This window comes from Ambystoma mexicanum, chromosome 5p, assembly GCF_040938575.1.
Source record: "Ambystoma mexicanum isolate Mex_15411 chromosome 5p, UKY_AmexF1_1, whole genome shotgun sequence".
Taxonomy (NCBI): Eukaryota; Metazoa; Chordata; class Amphibia; order Caudata; family Ambystomatidae; genus Ambystoma; species Ambystoma mexicanum.
The window spans coordinates 1158471400-1158491805 of NC_090930.1; the positions used below are offsets into that span (position 1 = coordinate 1158471400).

The 20406-nt window shown below is 49.8% G+C and overlaps 1 protein-coding gene across 1 annotated transcript in view; it reads left to right on the forward strand.

Moving 5' to 3' along the window:
* CARMIL1 (capping protein regulator and myosin 1 linker 1) overlaps positions 1–20406 on the forward strand; it is a 1545633-nt gene that overhangs the window by 1324721 nt on the left and 200506 nt on the right. The window contains exon 31 of the mRNA XM_069613644.1: positions 3167–3233. Within this exon, the coding sequence (XP_069469745.1) occupies positions 3167–3233 (67 nt within the window). The remainder of the gene's footprint in view (positions 1–3166; positions 3234–20406) is intronic.

Below are 20406 nucleotides of genomic sequence, written 5' to 3' on the forward strand. Positions count from 1 at the left end.
CATGCAAGCCCTGTGGACAGGGAGGTTTTTTGTTTGGCCCTTTGCTACTCATGCCCAAAGAGGTAGAGGCCAAGGACCATCAAGCAACAAAGAGCAGCATCATCCCTACAGGACTACAAGCTGGGGTCTACCCACAAGAGGCGCTTCTACCTCCACTATGCCCTCAAAAACCCTTGGCGTGAAGGCTTTCTTCCACCACCAGTCCCCTGTAAGAAGCAGGACAACCCGGCTTGGCGAGGGATATAAATTTACCACCTCAGATTCCTGTGACTTACAGTTCAGAGGGATATCGCCTCCCTTTTGCCCCATGCCCTCCAAACCACCCCCATGCCACCAGCCCTTGCTTCCCGAACTTCTAGTGAACATCTATAAAATGGTCTAGGTTTTCTAACCCCAGACAGAGGTTCCATCCTTGGCCTTGTGGCCTCATGCATCCTGGTAGTGCCAGTGGTTTGACTGTGCATGTGGTTGCTACAATGACCTCTGAACTCGCAGTGGTCGCAATTTCACAGACGCAAACCGGACCAGCTTCTAGTCTTGACGAGAGGTCCAGAGACCTGCAATGGTGGTCCGTGAAGGACGTACTCCTGAAGGGTTTGTTCTTTCAACCTCTGTGCAGAGAAGCAATATGATGGTGGTTCTGGGCTCTGCAGAACGAACAGCATGTCACTGACTGTAGCCCACCTCATTGGCAAGAAGAACCTGATCGGAATGACAGAAGGCCTAGTGAGATCGTTATTTTGTCCTCCTTTGTTTCCCCCTCCTTGTCTTGTCACACCTGGAAACACTTGTGTACAGGAGCGTTATAAATGCCACATCATATCATATCATGTTCAGCTAAGAGGTTCCGGAGGAGGTTTACTCCTGTTTGGTTACTCCTTCAGTGGATCTCTTCACTCTGCTCCAGCGAATTCCCTCATCAGAGAGGCCTGGGGGTCGCCTTGACAGTCGAGTGGGACAGCTCCATGCAGTCCCACTGATCATGTCATTCTGCTGGTTCTCAGGCGAGTGCATCTCTTCGGGTCCATGATGGCATTGATTGCTTAGGACTGGGCCCGGAGAATGTGTTACACAGAGTTGCTGGACATGGCCATCTGTCCAACCTGGCTTCTACCGCAAAAGGTGGATCTCCTCTCGCCTTGAAGGTGAGGGTCTTGCACCCAAACCTCAGAAACCTGAACCTTCATACTTAGCTGCTCAAAGGCTAAGGTATATAGAGTAAGATTTTTCTGAGGACTTGCCACCAAATCCATGTGGCGTAAGGTTTTTGGCTTGGTGGCACGAGAGGAATTTGAATGCTTTTACTTGCTCCGCATCCTCTATTTTGGAATTTCTTTTATCTTTGGCCCTGACGGGCCTACAAATTGGTATGTGCAAGGGGGCGGGGCGGGATCTTATGGCCATTTTGGTCTTCAATAGGACCCCGGAGCAAGGCTCCTTTTTCGTAATCCTCATGGTCATGCAGTTCCTATGTTTCCCCACGCCAGTTTCTTGTCCCGCTGTGGGATTGAAATGTTAATGAGTGCTCGGTTTGAGCCTCTTCATTCTTGTTCATTAACATTGCTCACGCTTAATGTTGCCATAACGTCTGCTAGACAGGTGAGTGAGCTCCAGACGTTGTCCCGTGATTGATCCTCCCTACTTGGTTTGCTGCAAGGAAAAGGCAACTTTGAGAGGTATGTCCTCCTTCCTCCCATTATTCTGAAAAGATCCAGCTGCCTGCATTGCTCTCATACACTTCCTCGCCTCAGTGTTTTTGCAAAAGGTATAGAAAAGAGCCCTACTGTCAGCGGAAAGTGGTTGGACTGGATCTATATCACAATATGCCATACAGGTTTGAGAATTCAAGGGGTTGGTCTTGTACCCTGAGTGGGAAGGGGTATACCCTGGTCCTGCCAGTGAGTCTCCTCCTTTCCCATGAGGGTAGACTTCCCCCCACCCCGTGGTCCTCCCTGACGCAGCCACCCTGAGGGTTGGGATCAGGTACTGGCTGCCCTTCCCTGGCCATATGGGCAGAGAGTTTCCTCAGAGGGAGTGATGACATTGCTAGAATCACCACAGAGTCTATCAAAGATGACGAATCCATGGTAGGAAGGAGTCCATTAGAAGAACAAATTACTTTCTCTCGGTAATGTTCTTTCATTCCTCATCGGCCTCCCTACAAGCGGCTCTTGTCAGCTAGCTAGTACACCTTGGTTCTGCCATTCCTCAGAATCAGAGTGCTAAGGGGAAAAACCATGGAACTGAGATCCTAGGGCAGCTCTATATATACTGGCCCTGACGACATGTCCAGCACAGGGTAGGACAGAGCCGACGTGGACCCGCACTGCGCCCCCTCAAGGTGGAGAAGTTTCTGAAGAGTAGCTCGGTTGGGGGTTCGAAACTGACATTTGCCACCTAAAGTCGGCAAAGGCCTTGAATCCTGATGGCTTTGCTTGATTCCGCATGATGTTGAATAAGGAACACGAGAAACAATGAATTGTAGAGGAATTTGATAGGATGAAGAGCAGCATTCCTAATAACAAGCAGAGTGCACAGAAAAAAGGAATTAAGGTCACAGGGCGCTGTGCCTCTATATATACTGGCCCCGACGTCAAGTCGGGCGTGTGGATGCAGAGGGCAGAAAAGACGCGGAGCCACACTTCGCTCACTGACGGCAGAAAAGTTTCCGAAGAGCAGCTGCACTGGGAGATAGATATCAAAGATGAAGGATCGATAAGGGAACGTCCAGCTGAAGGAACATTAATTAGAGGTAAGTAATTACTTATGGTGTGGAAATGACATGAAGGCCTTCACGTAAACCTGTTGCAAAGTTACTTGCTATATGTCTATGTTGTTGAGTTCTTCATGGTGTAGCATGTGCTCTACACAGTGACAGTGACAAAACCGGTCCCTGAAGTGTTTGGCTGGGAGCCTCATGACCCATTGGCTGCAAAAAAAAGCATTTAAAAAATGAGCAAATAACCTTTGAAACTTGTGCTAACTTTTTAAATCAAGAAATTCAAGATAAGCTATGGTGTAAACCGGGATAGACTGCTTCAGTGAACAGAGATTAAGAGTGTGCTGTAGAGGGTGTGTGATCTTAATGTTCTCCCATCAACTGCAGAAAGATCACCTGTCAGAGATGTTCTTTTCGGCTGAGCTGTGCTCTTTATTTATTGTACAGATGACACCTAAATCTAAAAGGAAAAGCATCCACAGCAGAATGCTCAGGCCTGTGTCCAGGGCTTTCGGTAAGTGAACATAATTTAACACTGCACTTTACAAAATGAACATGTTTAATTGAATGGTTGCCCTAAAATGTTTCTTCTCGTTCACACTTTTCCCAAGATTATTTCAAAGTTGGTCATTAAATCTAAAAAGTATTTAGTCAATACATTGTACTTAAAGTATGCAGGCGGCTTTATTTGCACACCTATTTCTAATGTACTTGTGAATTTTTGTTGCTGTGCATTAGACCCAATGTCAAGTGATGAAACCAAAAAAATAATTCGATTTTGAGTAGTTGGCCAATTAATGTTTATTATTTTGAATGCAACTAGATTGCAGTGCAGTAGAGCTATAATTCCTTGCAGGTTTCAGTGTGTGATTCTATATTGTTTATCCCCTATGCACGCTAAATGGAGTATTGCATTTACTCTGACATGTACGCTATTCACCTAGAACCTCAAACATTAATGGGTGAACCCTTTCTATTGTTTATATTTTAAGAAATGAAATGATTACTCCAATAAAGTGGATTGTAGAAAAACATGTGGTTTCTGGTGAAGACTTCATTCCAGATAAATACCCTCCTGTATGGCAATCACATCAAGCTAACTAATTGAATAATTTTTTGACTTGACCTTTGTGCCATTGCGATTGGAAAACATCAGTGACTTCACACTTCCAACATCACTTGAATGCGTTACAAGTTGGTAGCACGATTAAACCTGCACTCGTCGCTCACTTGCCTCTTAACTGATGTCGATGGTGTCTGTGCCCAAGTCCTTTCGGGCCTGTCAGTAAAAATGTATGCCATCGATAAGACATACAGCACTCCAGTTGCTGTGATCCAACGACTGCAATTGCAGATTTGCAAGTGCCATGTTTGCAAGTGTGATGAAGTCCCCTGCCTAACTTTGGTGGAAGACTGCCACAAATTGGATGGTGCTAGGCCTGTTGATGACATGGGAAGGATCCCCTGGCTGCCCCTCCCATGGCACATACAGGAAACAATGGCTTGTCACATTGCCACCTCAAAAGCTCCTATCCCTTTAAGAGAATAGGCAAGGAGTGGTCCTGAGGAGCCGGTAGAGCCTGCACGCCTGACTCACCTCTTGCAGGTTTAAAAAAGCTATCCAAAACGTCATGGGTAAAGAGTCGGACCTAAACCAAGAGAAAAAACTCAAACAATGAACCACTAACCTCACAAGGTTTTCTCAAATACACATATGACTTGTTAGGTTAAGAGAGTCCTCCCTGATTGTGGGGCCAGGGAGTGTCAAGCAAATAGCAGACCACTCATGGGGTGAGACTAACCAACCCAAAATCTCACATCAAAGCTATAAGCCACACCAAAAGATTGGGCCCATCAGCCACTCTCCTTATCAATTACGTAGAGACACACCCGCCTTCCCTTAGACCAATAGGAAGTTGCAAGGCAATTCAAGGCCTTACAAAAGGAGGCGCTTGTGGCAAAAGGCTGGTTGAGTCCAGAGAAGGTTCTCATTTTGAGATGTCTGGCAAAGAACAAAGAAGGAGCAGAAGACAGTAAACCAGAGGAAAAACACATGAGGCTGTCAAGAAAATGACCTAGGACTCTGGGATTAGGTGGGGATGGGAACCAGGACAATAGTGAGACATAATGGGCTGGCAAGAAGAACATCGAAAAAGTTTTGGAGAACGCGTATCCCTCAATCTGCAATGAACCTCACTTTCAACTTTCCAATTCTTTTGTCTTTCTTCCTACTCAAATCTGTCTCACAATAACTTTGAGTCACCTCAACACACTGTCTTTCTCTTTCTCTCACTAACAACTCCTCTTCTGCCCCACTGTGATATCTTTCTTAGTACCTATAAATCTAAAAATGTTCCTTCTGGTTCAGATTTTTCTCCCGCAACATAGGGTAATGCAGTTGTATTGTCCAATGCGCTTCTTTCCTTTCACCACGCATTGGTGTGTTCTAAGGTCTCCACCTCTGGTTCTTTCCTGCTTGCGGTCTCTCAGGATCTGCCTGCTTCCTCCTTGCTGCTGTCCCACTGACTGACGACCCCTGCTTCGTCTGGATGCCTTATGAAGCACATTTTCTCCTTCCCTTGGCTGTTGTCTGGCAGCATTGGTTGCATCTGGAATGCAGGGGCTGGTCTGTTTCCTGATTTGGGAAATTTCATCCTACACAAAAATCTGTTGGAGCAGTGTGGCGCTCTCCCTAGGACTAGACCCAAATGAAAAAAGTTAGTACGAAAATATTGATGTTTATCTTTAAGTCAGGAAATGTATCCTTTTTAATCAATAAAAACCTATTTTAACATAGGAAACTTACAAACATTGAAGAATTAGGTCAATTTAGTAATTAAAAGAACTCAATAGTTTATAGTCATACAGTAGCAGATGAAAGGATGTACTCAATTGTAAAACATTTGCAAGAAATTGGTACATCATCAAAGAAAATTCACATTTCATCATCATGCATAGAAGTTCATCCACATAAGGTATCCTTTGATACCTCACAACACGTTTCAGGAAAACCCTTTATCAGGTGAGCAGGAACCTCCGTTCATAAGATCTCTACAAAAATCATAGGATATACTCAAAATCATCATCATACACATTAGGTTATGCATCAAGAGTTTAAAGTTTAAAAGTTCAATAAAAAGGTATGCTAACCTTAACTTCATGGAAGCGGTCATAAACTGTAATGAACAGCTTGTCACCATGACAACCCGTTTAAGGGCGAAATTATTGTAGTTAATGCAGGTTCATATACCACCAAGAAACTAAATCCAAATATTGTCTAAAGCAAAACAAATAAGAAATAAATGCATAGGTCCTTTCGTACTTCGGCCATAAAGTCTTCTATGGCCCAGAAGAAATCGCTGTTTAGGCCTTGTGCAACCTGCGGCCTAAAGAAGGTCTTCGAGGGAGACACCCATGCAGAATGCCTGTATTGTCTATACCCCAATCATTCTGCGGACGCCTGTGAGATCTGTCATGGATTTTCTCAGAAAATGCAGAAAGACCGCAACCACTGGCTGATTTGTTGGATCAATGAGGGCACTTACCTGGGTTCGGAGGTTTTGTCCCTGGGAAGCATGTCTTCGGGTCTAGCGGAGAATGCGTCGACGCAGCGAAGGGCATTGTCCGCGGACTCCACCCTCCAAGAAGCGGCGCACGGAGATGCCAGCATCGGAGGTGGGGAAAGGTGGCGTTTCCTCTGAATCCAGGTCACATCGGTCTGAAGGGGAGAGTGGCTCTTCGCTCTCCAAGTCGGCGAGACCAGATAAGTCCAAGGTGTTGAGTGCTAGGCCCGAGAAGTCTGGGCAGAAGTCTGCGTCGGTGGAGAGAGAGAAGTTCAGGGCACGAGAGTCCTCCTCGAAGCACTCGTCGTCTATGGTCCTCTTCCAGCCACGATTCGTCGAAACACAGTTCCAGTGCTTCATCCAAGTGGTCCGCTCCACCGGAGAAGGCCAGGCGTGTGGAGGCTTTAGTACCGACGACAAGGTCCTCGACGGAGGTTCCGTCGCTGACGGTTGTGATACAGTCTCGTCTCCGTCTACGGCCATGTCTGTCAGTGGGCCGCAATTGCTGTTGACGGCTTATCTGGAGATGGATGGTGGTTTGTTGCTGACGGGAGGGATCCGTGGCAGTCTGGGGCCGGCTTCGGGCCGTTGCTCGCGGTGGACATTCTTCGACAGGATCTGGCTCCATATTCTGTGTCCTCGGGTCTGGAGGCGGAGCATGAACCAGGTTTCGATCCATCAGCGCTGGGTCTGCGGGAGGCAGGTCCATCTACGTCTAGTGGGGTTGGGGCTGGGGCACCCCGTACCCCTTTGTGAACCCACACTCTCTGCTGTCTATGCAGGTGTTGAGTATGCTCCAGTCGTTGTTGGGACAATTGGATGCAATATTTACAGCGGCTCCGAGCCCGGTGACTCCAGTGGTGCGTAGTGTGCCTGTAGAGGCCCCTCGACTGAGTCTCCCCAGGAATGTGCCTCCGGTGCGACTGCCATTGCCGTCGCCGGTGGGGTTGGTCCTTCCCCGAAGTCATCTGGAGGAAGGGGAGCTAGTCAATTCGGATCCAGAGTGCGGGCCTTGTGACACATTGTCGACGGTGTCCTCATCGCCCAGGAGAGACGATACCTGGGATAGAGACCCGGTGGTGGAACCACCTAGTAGCCCGGCTCTGCCGTCTTCACCAGATGATATTGGGGCATTTCACGCCATGATGGCAAAGGCGTGCCAAGAATTTGGCCTGGCTCCTGAGGAGGAACAAAAAGAGTGTTTTCTCTTTGATCACATGGGGAAGCGACGGAAGGTGGTCTTCTCGGTCCCCATTTTGTCCATGTGTGGCAGGAGGGCCTGCGCACAATGCACCACCCTTTTTTGGAACCATCCGTGAAGGGGCATCTGGAGAAGAAGTTTAAGGCACCGGAATCGACCCCCAAGTGCCTGATGTCTCAGCCCACGCCGGAGACGGTGGTTTCGGTGGCGGATATTCGGAAGGCGAGGAACCAGCACAAGTGTGTTACGCCCCCTGACAGTGATGCCAGAAAACAAGATGCTTTCGGGAAGCCCTCCCGGTGGGCACTACAACAGTGAAAGCGGCTAATTCCTTGGCCATTATGGCCCAGTATGACCGGGCGATGTGGCACTGGTTGGCCCAGCTCTTAGACCATCTCTCGGAGCAACAACGCAAAGAGGCTATGCTGCTGGTTTGAGAGGGGGGGGCCTCCAACCAGAGCATCAGCATTGCAGTGGACTTAGCCGAGTCGGGCTTCAAACAAATAAATAATGGTGTTTTACTCCGGAGGCAGGCGTGGCTGCGCTGCATTGATTTTCGTCCGTAGGTCCAGCATAAAGTAGTGGATATGCCCTGTGAGGCGGGGCAGCTCTTTGGTGAAAAAATCGACGAGGCGCTAAAGGGAATGAAGGAAGACTCTGAGACGGCATAGTCCCTAGAGGGCTCTGCAAATGGGCCGTTCTTTTCGCTTCTTTCGGGCATTTCGAGGGGCCTCTGTTAATGCCAGGTTTGCTGCATCCCGAAACAGAGGTTACAGTCGCTCAAGTTACTCTTCCCAAGGCTTCAGGCACTCGTTCCAGTCGGCGCAGAAAAGCATGGACTGTCGGATGCAACGCAAGAAGGGACCTGCTGCCTCAGCTGCTAAGGGACGGCCGTCTAAGTCTTAGCAGTGACTGCCATGTGGGCAGTCAACTTGGAGGTAGAGTGTCGCGGAGTGGATTCTTATTACGTACCGCTGCGTGCTTGATATGGTAAGTCTTGGCCACTCGTTGGAGTTTCGGCGTCCTCAACTCCCAATTCTGCCGGTGTAGGTGATGCAGCCGCACCTGCCAGTCTTGCAGCAGGAGGTAGAACTCATGTTGGGGAAAGGGGCAATAGAACCAGTCCCGGTGTTGGAACGGGGCAAGGGGGTGTACTCCCGGTATTTTGTCATCAAAAAGCACAATGGAAAGGCGAGGCCTATTCTAGATCCATGGCCAGTGAACAAGAATCTGCAACGCCTGAAGTTCAAGATGCTTACGCTGCAGGATGTTATCCGGGCGGTGCAGCCGGGATAGTTCCTGACGTCATCAGATTTGGAGGATGCTTACTTCCACATCCCGATGCAGCCAAACCATCGCAAGTTCCTCCGCTTTCTGGTCGGGGACGATCATTGTCGGGGACGATCATTAACAGTTCCGTGTCCTCCCGTTGGGCTGAAGTCGACTTCCCACGACGTTCACAAAATGCCTTGCTCCAGTGGCTGCCTTCATCCGCAGGGGGAGGGGCATCATGTGTACCTGTATCTGGACGACTGGTTGGTATGGGGGCTATTGCCGGAAAGACCGTTGGAGTCTCTCCAGGCATCCATGAGCTTTTTAGAACGGCTCGGGTTTGCCGTTAACTTTGCAAAATCCTATCTGACCCCATCCAGGGAGTTGGTTTCTCTCGGTGCTCAGTTTCTCACAAAGGACAATCTGTTGAAGCATTTGGACGAAAGAGTGGTGAAGTTGCAGTCCAGGGCGGCCAAATGGGGCCAGGGACCTGTGGTCTTAGTCCGCAGTTACATGTCGCTGCTGCGTTCCATGGCGTCCTTCTTTCCGCTTATCCCGAATTGTCGCCTGTTCATGTGGCCTGTGCAGTAATTTCTCGCAGACAGGTAGTCTCAGAGTCGGGGGTTATTGTCGGACAAGGTGGTCATCTCCCGGGGGCTGGTGGAAGCTCTGAGATGGTGAGCGTACACAGACAATCTTGTACGGTGCATGCCCCTGCTGGAGCCGGACTTTCAGTTCACAATAGTAACAGACGCTTCCCAAGTGGGGTGGGGGGCGCTCCTCGACCAGTCACAGGTCCAGGGCCTGTGGTCTCCAGAGGAGGTGTTATTGCACATCAACGTACTGGAGTTGAGAGCGGTTCACTGGACCCTGAAATCCTTTGTACCTCTCATCCAAGGTGTAGTGGTTCGAGTGTTGACGGACAATACCACCAAAATGTTCTATTTGAGGAAGCAGGGAGGCACGCATTCTTGGCTCCTGTCCAGAGAGGCTCAGGTGGTGTGGCATTGGGCCATTGCTCAGGGAATTCACATTACAGCTTACCATTGGACGGGGGTTCCGAATATGCAGGCAGATGCTCAGCAGAGACGGGGAGCAGTTGCATGAGTGGAAGCTGAAGGAGGAGCAGGTGGTTAGGATCTTCCAGAAATGGGGGTTTCCCCCTCTCGACTTGTTTGCAACACCAGAACAAGCAGTGCCCATTGTTTGCCAGCAAAGTGGCACACCCAGAGTCAAAAGGAGACGCGTTCTCGTTCCCATGGACGGGCCTCTTCGGGTATATGTTCCCTCAGTTTCCGCTGATTCGGAGGACAATCCAGTTAGTGCACAAGTACCCATGCAAAGTGATTTTGGTCGCCCCATTCTGGCCCAGACAGACGTGGTTCTCAGATCTCCTTCATCTCGCAGTGGAAGAGCCGCTTCGTCTGGTTGGAGAGCAGGATCTACTGTTGCAGGACGAGGGGAGAGTGTGGCATCACGATCCGGCATCTCTCAGCCTGGCTGAATGGCTCCTGACCACTCTGAGTTCGGTCATCTAGGTATCTCACAGGAGTGTCGTCGGATCCTGGAGGCGGCAAGGGCGCCGTCCACTACTACCTCTGGGCGAGATTCTGTGCCTGGTGCGAGCAGCAACTGGACGTTCGGCCGCTGGAAGCTTCGCTGGTCCAGGTTCTCCCATACCTGTTGCATCTGGCGCAGGGGGGCCTGGCGTTATCTTCAATCAAAGTACACTTGGCGGCCATTTCCACATTCACCAGACGACGCCATGCTACTCCTCTGTTTATTAACAGATTGATTAAAGTCTTTCTGAAAGGACTTTTTCAGACATTTCCCCCGGAGAAAAGGTTTGCTCCGGTATGGAGTCTCAATGTGGTTTTCTCTGCTCTCATGAAACCGCTGTTTGAGCCCATGTCGACGGCGTCCTTGAAGTTCCTCTCATGGAAAGTCGCATTTCTGGTTGCAATCACATCTGCCAGAAGGATTTTGGAGCTTCAGGCGCTGGTCATTGACCCGCCGTACCTGCGATTCATGAGAGACAAGGTTCTACTGTCTACTAATCAGCACTTTATACCAAAAATGCCTTCGGCTTTTCATGAACAAGCTACAATTGCCTTGCCCTGGTTCTTCGCTAAGGCGACCATGCCGGCAGAAAGAGCCCTGCATTCCCTGGACGTCAAGAGGGCGCTGAAGTTTTATCTGGCCCGTACTCAGGACTTCAGGAAGTTGAAAGAGATGTTTGTGGCTTTTGGTCCCTCCAGCAAGGGACGATCCATTTCCAAGCAAGGACTTTCCAGTTGGCTCTCATCCTTTTTGTCACAGGAAGGCTGGCAAGCCCTTGCGGGGCACTGCTAAGGCCCATTCTACAAGGTCCACAGTGTCATCATCAGCGCTCTGGGCTGGAATACCGCTCAGTGACACTTTCCAGGCATCTTCTTGGGCGGTGCAGCATATCTTCACCAGACACTACTGTCAGGGACAACAACATGTGGAAGATGTACAGGTGGGACGGGCGGTCCTCCAACGCCTGTTTCAGTAACGTAAGCCCTGCAGCTTCCAGGGTTTGTATTTGACTCTATTACTTGCTGGTTTTGTTATCATGCCTGTTGTAGGATGTTAATCTTTGTGTTCGTGGTTATGGCCTGGGGGCATGGGGTTGGTTTGCCTGTCATGCACCTCCAGTGGTTGGTCATACTGCTATGTAATCTATTCACAGCATGTGAATCCATGAAAGATCCAATGTTGGAGAAGGGAATAGTTTCTTATCTGTAACTCCATTTCTCCAGCGTTGGTATCTTTCATGGATTCACATGCGCCCTCTACAGGCAAACCTTGATGCAGGTTTCCTCTAATTTGGGGGTTAAAATCTGAAGGGAAGCCGCGGGAGCGGGGCTATTATACCAGACTTCCTATTGGTGTAGCCGAAAGCACCCAAAAAGACGTTGATCGGACACTAAGGTGTCGAAGTTTTCCATAGGAAAACGCTAGGTTAAAGTTACTGAGGTTTCCCAGCCTGACGACGGGAAATATTCACAGCATGCAAATCCATGAAAGATTCCAATGCTGGAGAAATGGAGTTACAGGTAAGAAACAACCCTCTTCCCCCGTCAGCTGCTCAGAAACTTCTACAGGGGGCATGGTGCAGCTTGACGCCGACCATCGACTCAAACTTGATTCGGCCGTGCCACTGCTTGACTCCGGATGGTCGTTGTGCCCTGACACACAAGGCCCCATGCCTGAGAAGGACAGACACTGGAAGAAGACAAAAAAGCGTTCCAATTTTCAAAGCAGGTCGCACCATTCATTCTCCTCGTGCTCTCACACAAAAAAAATGACGCTGTGTAGACACGTCTCTAGATTGTCCGAGGAATGGAGTAAGTCGGGGTAAGTCTTTTCCCCCTACAGTTGCCCCAAGGAAAGAATGGGAGGCATTTAAAGACCAAATGCTACAGCTCTTACAGAAAGCAGCGGCAGGTACTCGGTCCACAGCTCCAAGGCGCGGAATTGCCACGAACCAACCGCCCCCACCTCGGTTGTTGGTGCCTGCAAGTCTGGGTTTAGGAAGGCCTCCGCAACTCCACCAGGGAAGGAGGGTTAGGGAACGCTGATTGGATAGGTACGGTAACAGAGAGTAACCGGGAAGAGGGTTCGAAATAGGTTGTGGATGGGTAGGGGGATATAGGGTAATTGAAGAACATGTACATGATGTAATATCAAAGAACGCTCATACCCCTACATGCGTACATTCCCCATAATACATAGGCAACCAACAATGACACTGGCTTGCACCAGTAAAATCCACTTACCTCTGGTTATGCTTGCTGGCTGCTCGAGTTGTCCCTTGTTGACTCCTTACCTATGTGCTGTCTGGTCCGGAAAGTGGGAGCAGTTTAAATGCTGCAAAGAGAGCTCATATTAGTTTGCTCGAGTTATGGCCATGCATGGCTCACATGTGCTGAGCAAGATAACTATGGGATTAGTTAGTAGCCTAGGTGCGTTCATGCAACCCGAGCACCTCATGTGGCTTTGGTATGCAATGTCTGGGTTTAAAGGCTGCGCGTGGCTACATGCAGCTTTATTTTCGGGGGCCACACGTGGCTCAGACCATGCAGATTTTCTGTGGCTAGCTGGACGTGGCTTTATTTTAGGAGCCGCACGTGGCTTGGTTCATGCGACTGTAGTTCGGGAGCCTCACGTTGCTAATATGCATGCGGCACAGTGGTCTGGTTGTCTGACAGCCTGTATGCTGTCCAAAAATGTGCCGCTGCCTTATGCAGTTCAATTTGAAGCACAGCTCATGCAGGGCATTTTCCTCTGTGTTCCCACTCTCAGGAAGCGCTGCAGCACTTACCTGATTTAACGAGGGGCCTGGATAGAGATCCTGTGGGGCGTGGCCCCTCGCGAGTATCCCTGTGCCCGGAGCTGTTGAGGGTGCATCTTGCCTGGACGGATTCTCGAGCACAAGCCTGTGCTTTGCTCAACGCACATGCGCACAAACCTTCCACTCCCAATGTGGCCTGTTTATTGTAGTTCTTGGCCCTGAGTCTGCTTGGTAGTGTGGTACTGTGCACATCGTTCTTGCAATGAGGGCAGTGAAGCCTTTGATAATGCATAAGTATTTTGTGATGTCTTTGTTTTGGGCATCTGCTTTGATTTGGGCATCTGTTTGAATTCTTTAAGTCCCCCCCCCCTGCACTCATGCCACATGCACTCAGGCCTCCAGCCCTGACATTGCTCCCCCCCACACGGAAGGGCCTTGGCTTAGGTTTCTCAGGGTGATTGCTATGGAAGGCACGCACCAGTCTAGGGGAGTGGACATTATGAGCCGGTTCCCAAGATCGGTCTTCTGGGCCATATCCAACCCAGCTGGGAATTTAGGATAGCTTGCACCTTATAATCTAGGTGGCCTTGCACCAAGATGGGAGGAGGTTTGCAAGTGCGAATAGAGGGACGAGCAGGCTTTAGCAAGGACACATGGAATGTCGGATGTATCTTTACTTGACTAGGAAATGCTAGCCAAATGGCTACTGGATTGAGAACATCTGTTATGGTGAATGGGCCTAGGTATCGTGGCTGTAGTTTATTGGGGCCTTCCATTTGGATGTTTCAAGTGGACAGCCACACGCGGTCCCCCTATTTGTACTGAGGACAGCTCAGATGATGTTTTTCGGCGTACTGCTTGTATGTCTTTTTAGCGTGATTTACCTTGACCTGGATGTCCGACCAGACTTGTTGCACGTGAGCATGTTGTCCTACTAACGTAGGTAGATCTGGTTGAGGTAGTGCAGCTGCCATGGGCAAAACCCGTGAATGGAATCCATACACGCCATAAAACAGAGTGTGCTTCGTGGAGCTACATACAGCCTTGTTATATGCGATCACGGCTAACCACATGTATTGAACCCATGATGTTTCAGCGTTAGTGTGATAGCATCGCAGGTACTGTTCCAGTCCCTGATTTACCTTCTCTGTCTGTCTGTCTGTCCGTCTCCGGGTGGTATCCTGAGGGTAGACTTACTTCCATTACTATCAATTTACAGAATGAGCGCCTGAATCGGGACGTAAATTGTGGACCTCTGTCAGTGATGATGCGGGTCGGTAGGCCATGTAATCGTACCACGTTCTACAGAAAGAGCTCTGCAACTTCTCCTGCCATGGGGACGCCCTTCCATGGGACGAAATGACTCATTTTGGTAAGTGAATCCACTATAATTAGTATGGAGGTGTACTTTTGAACGGAGGGCAAATCCACAATAAGATCCATCGTGACTGTGTGCCAAAGAGCTGGTGGCGTGGGTAAAAGTGGATTAGCCCTGCAGGCTTCTGATGACTGGCCTTGTACCTGCTACAGGTTTCACAGTCGGGTACATAGAGCCGGACATCCCGATGCAAGTTGGGCCACCAAAAATGTCGTGCCACCAACTTCTGGGTTTTGGCAATCCAAGGATGTCCAGCCAATGAGGAGTCATGGCACGAATGCATTATCTCCTTTCTAGTTTTTCTGTTGGCAAATACAGGGCTTCAGCGTGGTATGGGAGCCCGTCTACCAGCATGTGTTGCGTGTCCTTAGCACACCAGTCCTGCAACTCCTGGGTTGACATGGCCTTTTACACATCTTCGCATACATTTGGTCTACTTACAGCTCCCACAATCTGAGCCGCCGGAATGATAGGTTGTGGATCACTGGTCCTATTTCTCTTCCGGCTCCGGATATCGAGACAGTATGTCTGCCTTTCTGTTTTCTGCCCCAGGTCGTTACGTGATAAGGAAATCGAAGTCTGCGAAGAATAACGTCCAGCAGAGTTGTTGAGTGCTGAGAGTCTTAGCCGCTTTGATACATTGTAGGTTACGGTGGTCAGTCATGACCGTGACAGTATGGCGAACCCCCAGGAGGTAATGCCTCCATTCCTCAAATTCGCACTTGCCCACTAATAACTCATGGTCTGCTGTGGTGTAATTGGCCTCCCTGGGGAGATGTTGGTGCAAAAGGTAGGCTACTGGGTGCAACAAACAGGTCTGAGGATCTCGCTGGGAAAGAACTGCGCCTAGCGCGTAGCTGGACGCGCCGGTTTCTACCACAAATGGTTCAGCCAGGTGTCTGAGGACTGGAGCCGAGGTAAACGTTTCCTTGAGTTGTTGGAACCCATGCTCATCCGAGCTGTCCCAAAGGAATGTCCGCTCCTTCCTGAGTAAGGCAGCAATTGATGTAACCAGATAGAAGTTTTTTTATAAAATGTCGATAAAAATTGGCAAACCTTAGGAAGGATTGTACGTCCTTTTACTGAGGTGGGGGCTGGCCAGTCCAGGATGGCCTGTACTTTCTGTTGACCCATTTGCTCCCCGGACAGGGTCAGAAAATACCCCAGGAACGCAATCATAGTGCGATGAAATTTGCATTTTTCTACTTTGGTGAACAGATTGTGTTCCCTTAATCGTTGGAGCACTGCTCTCAAATGTTTTATGTGGTCTTGTATATTCTGGGAGTATATCCAGATATCGTCGATATACACTACGGCAAATACATCTAGGTATTCACTAAGGACTTTGTCCAGAAACTGCTGGAAAGCAACGGGCGCATTGCAGAGCCCAAACGACATGACCTGATACTCATAAAGGCCAAACTTTGTCCGAAAAGCGGTTTTCCACTCGTCCCCAGCACACACCCGCACTAGGTGGTAAGCATCTCTGAGATCCAACTTAGCGTATACTGACACATCAAGCACCTGATCCAATAGGACTGGTATCAAGGGAATAGCGGTTTTTAATAGTTATACGGTTAACTCTGCGGTAGTCAATGCATGTACGTAGGTCTCCAGTTTTCTTAGGCACAAAAAAGAGAGGCGATTAAACCAGGGAGTTGGAATGCCTGATGAACCAGCTGCGGAGATTAGTGTCTATGTATTCACGCAAGTGTTCTGTTTCTGCTTCCGTCAGTGCATATATGCGGCTGTAAGGTTGCACCCGGTTCCAAATCTATGCGGCAATCGAACGGCTGATCGGGGGGTAGCGTTTCCGCTGCCTGCTTACTGAACCTTTCTCGGAAATCCCAGTACTCTTGCAGCAAACCACTGAGGTCCGGTGTTTCCAACGAAATTGGTGACTCCGGTGTGGGTGTCTCAGCCCCTGACACTGAATGCTCCCATCCTGGATTAGCGCAATGCCTCAGGCAGTATGGTGAAGTCAGACTAACGGTTCCCTTGACCACTGTATCTGCTGGTCATGTTTATGTATCTAAGGAAGCCCTAGAATTACGCCAAATTGTGGTGCTGCAATGAGATCGAAGCAGATCTCTTCAAAATGGTCCTTCCTGCTATGCAACGTCAAGACCTGAGTGCAATGAGTTATGGGACTGGAATTCAACGTAGTGCTGTCCACTACTCGCACGGCTTCTGGTTTCCCTTTGGAACACAGACACCCCTATCTTTGCTGCTTATGTGATGTCAATAAAATTTCCTGTGGCTCCAGAATCTAAGAGCATAGCGACCTGGACCTTCTGACCCTGAAAACTCAATTGTCCGAACAAAGTGATATGCAGTGCGTAATTGGCGTAGTCTATGGTCAGTGCTCCTGTAACTTCCTGGCTCAACTGTATGACCCCTACATCGCCGAGCAGAGGCATTTCCCCGCGTCTTAGGTTTGGAGAGGCATTCCAAGACAAAATGACTGGTGGTGCCGCAATACATGCATAGGCCCTCTTTCCGTCGCCGCTCCTTCTCATCCTTAGTGAGCGACCCCCGGTTGACCCAATTTTCATGACTTCATCCCTGCGTTGTATCTCAGAGGTTTGTGGAGGCCGAGATTGGTCTAACCTAGCGATTGGTTGTGGCTTCCCCCGCTTCCTGTCACCCCGCCGTTCCGCCTGCCAGTGATTCAAGCCTAGAGCCAGATCAATCATGGCTGGGCAATCACGAAGTTGGGGGTCTACCTGCTCAATCAGATCTTTCAGTTCATCTCGCAGGCCTTGGTAAAAGAGGGACACTCTCTTTTCCCGGGGCCAGTCGGCTGTGGCCACCAAATGGTTGAACTGGGTAACATATGTTATTAACTCCTTGCTGCCTTGCCGCAACGTCAACAATTCTCTGTCTTTACACATTGCTGCAGCCTGTCTACTGAATATTTTCCCGAACTCCTCGAGAAACCCTCCCCAATCGTACAAAATCCTTTCATCCCTTTGCACTAGGGGATTCGCCCATGCTGCTGCATCTCTGCTCAAGTAGGAAATTACAAACGCTGTTCTGGCCTGAATGGACCTGAATGCTGTGGGTTTTGTGAGGAAATGTAGACGACATTGGGTGAGAAACGTTTGGTACTTCTGTGGATCCCCCTTATATCGTTCAAGTGCAGCCAAGGGGACTACCGAGTCGCATGTTACCTGCACTTGCACTGGGACCTGAGTGGAAGAGGTGCCACTGGGTAATGGAGCAAGGCTGCGCAGCGAAGCTGCGTATCTAGGTAGCTAAGGTAGCATAGTCCTGCCTGGTGGCCGCAAGCTTGGGTGTTTTCAGAGTGCTAACGCCTGAAAACACATGGGCTTGTGCTTCTGACACAGTCCACAGCTCCAAGACGTAGAAGTGGCATGAACCAACCACCCCCAAAGCGGTTTTGGCACCTGCAAGTCTGGGCTTGCGCATGCCTCTGCAACCCCAGCAGGGAAGGAGGATTAAGGAACGCTGATTGGATTGGTACGGGAACAGAGGCTAACCATGAAGTGGGTTAGGAAGAGGTTGTGGATGGGTAGGGGGACAAGGGGTAAGTGAAGAACATGTACATGATGTAATACACAAGCACGCTCATACCCCTACATGCATGCGTTCCCCATAATGCATAAGTAACCAACAATGATACTGGCTTGCACCAGTATAAGGCTCTTAGTTCTGGTTATGTTTGCTGGCTGCTGGAGTGTCATTTGTTGACTCCTCGCCTGCGTGCTCTCTGGTCCGGAAAGCAGGAGCAGTTCAAATGCTGCAAAGAGAGCTCATATTCGTTTGCACTGGGTTTATGGCCGTGTGTGGCTCACATATGCTGAGCAAGATTGCTATGGGTTATTTAGTAGCCTAGGTGCGTTCATGCAACGCGGGGGCCGCATGTGGCTTTGTCATGCCATGTGTGGGTTTAAAGGCTGCACATGGCTACATACAGCTTTATTTTCGGGGGCCGCACATGGCTCAGACCATGCAGCTTTTCTCTGGGTAGCCACACCTGGCTTTATTTTAGGAGCTGCACGTGACTTGGTTCATGCAAATGTAGTTCAGGAGCCGCACGTGTCTAATTTGCATGCAGCTCATTGTTCCAGTTTTTGAACAGCCTGTATGCTGTCTAAAAATGTGGCGCTGCCTTATGCGGTTCAAACTGAAGTGCAGGACATGCAGGGAGGACCTAGGCATGCAGCTGCCGGCACGCAACACTTAGCTTTATCGGAGCATGGGCTTTCTCTGGGCGGAGCTTGGCCCCCTACGCGTGTTCCCCTGTGTTCCCACTCTTAGGAAGCACTGCAACACTTATCTGATTTAACCGAGGGGCCGGGATAGAGATCCTGTGGGGCGTGGCCCCTTGCGCAGTGTTCCCGTGGCCGGACCTGCTCAAGATATGTTTTGCCTGGAAAGATTCTCGAGCACAAGCCCCGGGAGCTGTGAGATGGCTTTGTACAGCTGGTGAAAGATGGGAAGGAGTTGGCCAGGCAGTCACTGCAAATGGGCCGATTGCGTAGGCCGTTCAATGAGATCAGCTGTGGCGCTGAGGAGACAGGCCTATCTATGATCTTCAGACTTTTCGCCAAATGTCCAAAACAGATTGCTGGACATGCCATTTGAGGGTGAATTTCTTTTCGGCCAAAAGGCTGACTCCCCCCTAGAAAAATTAGCTGCAAAAGCACTGGGTCTAGCTGCGCAGCCAGCCAAGCCTGCCTTCAGCTTCGCCTCTAGGGGCAGGAGCTACAGGCGTTATGTGCCTTATGGCAGGGAGACTTCCAGAGGCCAGCAGGCAGCGATGGCGAATGGGTCGGCTCCGTCCTCTAAGCTGCTTTGATTTTCCCCTTCCCACGACTTAACCATTGGTGGACAGCTGTCAGAGCATTGGCCCCAATGGCAGGAGATTACCTCCGACGCCTGGGCCCTGGAGCTCGTGCAGTGGGGCAATTTTCTGTCCTTATTAAGGACACCACGGGACAGACCTCCACCTCCTCCAAGCCAACCAGGAGTGGAGCGCGAGAAAGAACTGTGAGCCCTGTAGTTGAAGGGTTCAGTGGAAAAGGTACCTCCTGAGCAGAGAGGATCGGGCTGGTATTCCCGTCACTACCTGGTACCCAGGAAGGGAGGAATTCTCCATCCTATTTTGGACCTTGAACAGTTTCCTGAGGAAAGACAAATTCAAGATGGTGACGCTGAGAGAAATTCTCCACGCTCTCCGAATGCAGGACTGGCTGGTGTCAATAGATCTGCAGGATGCTTATTTTCATGTGCTGATACATCGCAAGCACACAAGATTCCTGAGGTTCCTCATAGGGGACACGCACTATCAGTTCAAAGTGCTTCCCTTTGGGTTGACCTCCACTCTAAGAGTCTTCACCAAGCACATGGCAGTAGTCGCGGCTCACCTCAGAAGATCCAGTGTCCACATATTCCCGTACCTGGACAACTGTCTAACCCGAAGGAAGTCGGCGGAGCGGTTTTTGTCCCTCCTAGAGGACACCTGTTCACTGCTCCACAACTGGGCTTCTCCCTTAACTTGAAGAAGTCCCATGTGTGGCGGTCCAGAGGCTCCCGTTCATCAGGGCAGTCCTAGACACCTAGGTAGTGAAGGCCTTCCCTCTCGAGAAAAGAGTCAACAGCATTGTGCAGATGGTGAGCCAGTTCCGGAATCAAGCCGCCTAACCAGCAGCTTCCTTCCTCTCCCTCTTAGGCCCAAGGCATCCTGTATTTTTCTAGTGCCAGAGGCCAGGCTGTGAATGAGATCTCTATAATGCCTCCTACGGGGTCAGTTATCTCAGTACCTCAGAACCGTCACTGATCCCTTCAGGTTGTCCAGGTCCATGGTCAACAAACTAGGTTGGTGGGCCAACAGAAGCAATCTCATGGTGGGGCAACCCTTCTGGCCTCCGTGGCCTCAGTCACGAGTGGTTGCGGATGCGTTTCTGAAGGATTGGGACGCTCACTGCC